This window comes from Nicotiana attenuata, unplaced genomic scaffold, assembly GCF_001879085.1.
Source record: "Nicotiana attenuata strain UT unplaced genomic scaffold, NIATTr2, whole genome shotgun sequence".
Classification (NCBI taxonomy): domain Eukaryota; kingdom Viridiplantae; phylum Streptophyta; class Magnoliopsida; order Solanales; family Solanaceae; genus Nicotiana; species Nicotiana attenuata.
The window spans coordinates 54,802-59,957 of NW_017670348.1; the positions used below are offsets into that span (position 1 = coordinate 54,802).

General features: G+C 42.0%; 1 protein-coding gene across 1 annotated transcript; it reads right to left on the minus strand.

Annotated features, from left to right (window-relative positions):
- Nucleotides 1-300: 300 nt before the first annotated feature.
- LOC109238188 lies at nt 301-1,373 on the minus strand. The gene is made up of 2 exons (XM_019404617.1): nt 1,004-1,373; nt 301-809 (listed from the first exon to the last, which is right to left on the minus strand). The coding sequence occupies exons 1-2, from the start codon at nt 1,371-1,373 to the stop codon at nt 301-303; spliced, it is 879 nt and encodes a 292-aa protein (XP_019260162.1).
- Between the last annotated feature and the right edge of the window lie 3,783 nt (nt 1,374-5,156).

Genomic DNA, 5,156 nt, shown 5'->3' on the forward strand with positions numbered 1-5,156 from the left:
TCTTTCTTTTGTTGGGTTTTCGAGCTATCCATGGCGATACGGTAGCTTTCCCGGGACGTGTGATGTTCCCTCCGTATGCTGAATATTCCACAAGGTGTTGGGAACTTGATCGCTTGGTATAGGCTAGAGGGGACGACTCTCATGGGATGTATCCATGGTCATCCTACTTTGGCATTGTATGCGGAGTGTGATTTCTCCCGAAGTCCGTTTAACTGCATTGTTAAAACCGGTTAGTGTGATGCAGTGTGGCACTACCTTGTCCTCGAGTCTCATCTAGTTGAGGACTTGAGGATAGATAATTCACGCGCCGCTCCCATCATTTACCATGATACATTTAAAATCAGTATCTGAAATTCGTAAAGTAATGACAAAAGCATCATTGTGAGGGAAAGTCAAACCATCGGTATCTGACTCATCGAAGATGATACTTTCTTCAAGTCTGTCATACCGTTTATGGGTGATCGATCTGTTGAGCTTGTGAGTGGCAGTGAACTTGATACCGTTGATGGAGGAATCATTATCAACGCTAATAATCATATACATGGTGCGGGACAGTAAGGGCGGCTTCAGCGGACCTTGACGTTCTCGACCCCGGGCGAAGATGTTCCTTCCCTTGTCGCTCAGTAGCTCTTTGAGGTGCCCTTGCTGCAACTTGTTCACTACCTCTTGCCTTATGGCGATGCATTCTTCTATTTTATGGTCGCGTTCCTGGTGGAATTCGTAGAAGGTGTCGGATTTTCTGGTACTTGGGTCGGACCTCATTTTCGGAAGCCACTTCACATTCGTTCCGAGTTTCTCCAGGGCGTAGACTATTTTTGTGGGTGAAACACAAAAGTTGTGAGAAGATAATAGGGGGGCATACTTCTCTTGTTCCTATGAGTCCCCGTTCTCGGCCTAGATGGACCACCATTATAGCAGAGGGGAGGAGGGATGGGGGCTCTGACGTAAGGCTGATGTCATTTACTATTCGGTCGTGAGATCGGGCAATCCCTTCTCATGTTACCTTTTCGTTCTTTCCTGGGTTCGGCTTGTACCGAGATGAGCCGTCGAGTTGTTCTATTGAGGTCGCCATTATCAGCCTCGACTTCGGCACAATAGGCATTATGGATTTCGTCCCGAGTAGTTGGAGGGTACTTCATCAACCGACTCAACAGCTTTCTGGTCGCTCTTGAACCCTCTCTGCTCAGCCCGTTTTGAAAGGTTGTGACCGCTATCCTTTCGGATATGTTTGGTAAGGTGATCCTTACCCTGGTGAATCGGTCAAGGAAGTCCCTTAGTCCATCTCCTAGGTATTGCTTAATGGCGAAGATGTCGTTTACTCTTGTTTCATCTTTCTTAGCCCCGACATGCGCCGTCACAAACTTATCGGCCATTTCTTTGAAGGTTTCTATGTTAATGCCCCCCCCCCCCCCTTCAGTGAGGGTTTCGTCAAATATTTTCAGAAAAATGGAGGACATCTATTCCTTGGTAAGGTCGTTGCCCTTCACGGCAGTGACGTAATGAGTCACGTGATATTCGGGGTCGGTTGTTCCTTCGTATATCCTCAGATATGGTAGTATTTTGAAGATCTTTGGTATGCCATTTGGGGTCGCTTCTTCGCTATACGTCTGCTCTACGAACCTGCCAGCATCCCTCTTCGGCAGTAGCTTAGGGGCACCCGGTATCTTGTCGACTTGTTCTTGGTGTTCTTTCATTTGGTCTCTGAGCGTTTTGTTCTCATTCTCCATTTCTTCCATTCTCTTTAAAACAGTGGCAAGGACGCGGTCACCTGCACTGTCAGCAACATTATGAGTAATACCTGGAGTTGGAGGGTTTGATTGATTGCCCTATTCGTCTCCTCGTTGTACCATGTGGGTTCTCACGATTTCTGTTTTCGTACATGGAGCTTGTTTGTTGAGCATGCTTACTAAGGTATCGGTCAGCCATGCTTCGAGGAGTTCTTTCATAGCGGGTGGCATCCTTTCTCTTGTGGACGTGGAGGCCCCTTTTCCATTTGGTTTCGTCGTGCTACAATGGGGGGAGGCGGCCTTTCGCGCATGGGGGAGGCAGTGGGTGTCACATTATTGCCCAACGTTTCATAGCTCCCGTTGATATCATTCATGAGGTTGCTGGGGATGTCACCTATCACCTTAGTTCTGTCTCCTTGGTTACTTGCCAAGTATACTTCTATACGTGCAGAGTGGGAGAAAAACTTTGTGGTTGGTTTGGTTAGAAAAATCATGTGAGTTGTAGATCTAATAAAAACTAAAATATTAGCTAAGAAATTCCCGCGTACGGCGCCAAACTGTTTGACCCAAAATTTAGATCTGGGCTTAAACAATTAGATTTAATAAAATAGGGTCAACTTTAGCTAATATTAATATCCAAAAGATATGTTAACTGATTTTGTGATAAGATAATATGTACATTCATACAAATAACAATAAATGTTGACAAAACTAACAATATTCAATGACCAAAAAAGAAAGGGATAGCATTAAATAACAATAAATAGCAATGAATGACATTTAAATAAATAAGAACGTGTAAGTCACCCAACAAGGGTGAGATCTGTGGATATTCTTTCTGATAATGATGAATGATTGAAGAGTCTTCGAATGTTCAGATTGTTCTTGGATCGAGTGGAAAAGTTAGGCAAGAATCTTAAGAAAAAGGCATATATTGTTTGTTTGCAATAAAGCCAGATTCTATAGAGAAAGTCAATGTGCTTTTTTACAAGTGAATATCTTATGTCACCTATCATTGTATCTCTTTCTATTTATAGGGAACATATACCTAAAAACCCTAATATTACAAATATAGAGAATATCCACTGAAATATTCTCTTTTGATGTCTTATCCTAAAACTAGCCATTATTTACTCTATCTACGATGAGTACTCGACCTCGACCTTGATCTTCGATGACTCCTCAACCTTGATCTTCAACAACTTCATCGGCTCCGTGTCATGACCCAAAAATCCCTCCAAAGGAGTCGTGATGGCACCTAGTCTCTAAAACTAGGTAAGCCTAACACATACTGAAATGATAACAGGTTTTACTAAACAACTATTAAAAATAAACTGGAATTTTCTGAATAAGCCAATAATCTCAGGATGATGCAGTATTCCAGAACCCAGTACTACAAGTCATAAGCTTTTCTAAGAGTAACAATATATAATGAATACATTATTGTTTCGAAATAATAGGAAACAATGGAAATAAATACAACAGAAGGTGACTTCGGAGCCTGCGAACGTCCAATAGGTGTACCTTGAAGACTCCAGCCGCACAAGCATAAGTCTCAAAACCAATTCGATTCGAAGTACCTGGTTTTGCACAAAAATGTACAGAAGCGTAGCATGAGTACACCACAATGGTACCCAGTTGTCACGACCCCGGTTCGCCCTCCGTGAACCATCGTGACGACACCTAGTCTCTACGACTAGGTAAGCCTAAATTGCGGAAGACAACCAAACTTGCGGAAAATAAAACGATTTAAGAACAGAAATAAAGCAAATCTAGTGTTAAATGTGCCACTCGGCATACACCATATATATATAAGTCTCAAAACCAATATCCCATCCAAGACCCGGAAACCCACAAATCACAAGCTAAGACAGAGAAATACTACATAGCTCTAACTCCGGAATTTTTGTCTAATAAGAACAGAAGGTACAGAAGGACTAAAATACTAAAAGCAGGAATGGAAAGGGACTCCTCGGTCTGCGGACGCGGCAGATGTACCTCGAAGCCTCCAAGTAGTCGCCTCCCTCAAGGATGATAAGCCTGAGAAGAAGTACCTAGATCTGCACATGAAAAACATGCGCAGAAGAGGCATGAGTACACCACAGCGGTACTCAGTAAATGCCAAGCCTAACCTCGGTCGGGTAGTGACGAGGAAGGTCAAGGCCCTACTGAGGTAAATAATAATAATAGTGACAGGTTAAGATAAACAATATAATTGAGAATCTACAGTAAGAGTCTATACATGATAATAAGGGTACAATAACGGAAACAGAATATAAAGACAAATCGCCAGGTAACACCACTCACAACAAGGATAATAATCAGGGATCTCTTGGTATCCCGAGGATATCTTGTTATCCTCAATATACATACACTAGGGATCTCTTGGTATACCGAAGATCTCTTGGTATCCTCAACATATATCGGGGATCTCTTGGTATCCCGAGGATCTCTTGGTATCCTCAATATATGTACACACTAGGGATCTCTTGGTATCCCGAGGATCTCTTGGTATCCTCAATATATGCCAGGGATCTCTTAGTATCCCGAGGATCTCTTGGTATCCTCAATATACGTGCTAGGGATCTCTTGGTATCCCGCACCTCAGTCCAAATCATAAATACGTACAGGTGATCTCCCGGGATGCCGTCCCGTAGTCCCAAATTAAAACACACAGAAGCAACAAAAGGATACTTAATTAGATGCTAAATACGTATCAAATAAGCAGTTAATTCTAGTCTAACATGCTTCACGTAATGCAATTAAAGCAGTTTAAGCAAAAGGCAATTAAGTCAACTAAAAATGCTTTTTCTAAACTAACAACAGGCTAAAGTCGCAAATAGAATAAACAGGAATAAAGGAACTCAGCTTAAATACTAAAAATAAAACTCGGTTTTTCAATAATTAGCTCAAGTACGCGCTCGTCACCTCACGTACAAGGCATTTCAATTATCAAACATCATAACCTAAGGGGAAGGTCCCCCACACAAGGTTAGACAAGCCACTTACCTCGAACCGGCTCAAAATTAACTAGAAACCACGTTCTTGCCACGAGTAACCGACTCCAAATGGCCCAAATCTATTCAATTCCATTTCATAATGTAAATAATACTTCAAGAAGCTGATTCTACAATTAAATTCTAAGCAAATACGCGAAATTATGTAAAATGACCAAAACGCCCCTCGGGCCCACGTCTCGGAATCGGGTGAAATTTATATTTTCAGAATCCTCACACCCACACGAGTCTATTCATACAAAAATCCCTCAAATCGGATGACAAAAACCCAATCAAAACTAAATCTCTAGGTTTAAGAACTTTTCCCCAATTTCTACCAAAATTCCGAAATTAAAGGATGAATTTTAGTGAAGATTCATGGAATTTAGTCTAAACCGAGTAAGAATCACTTACCCAAGTCGCCCAGGTGAAA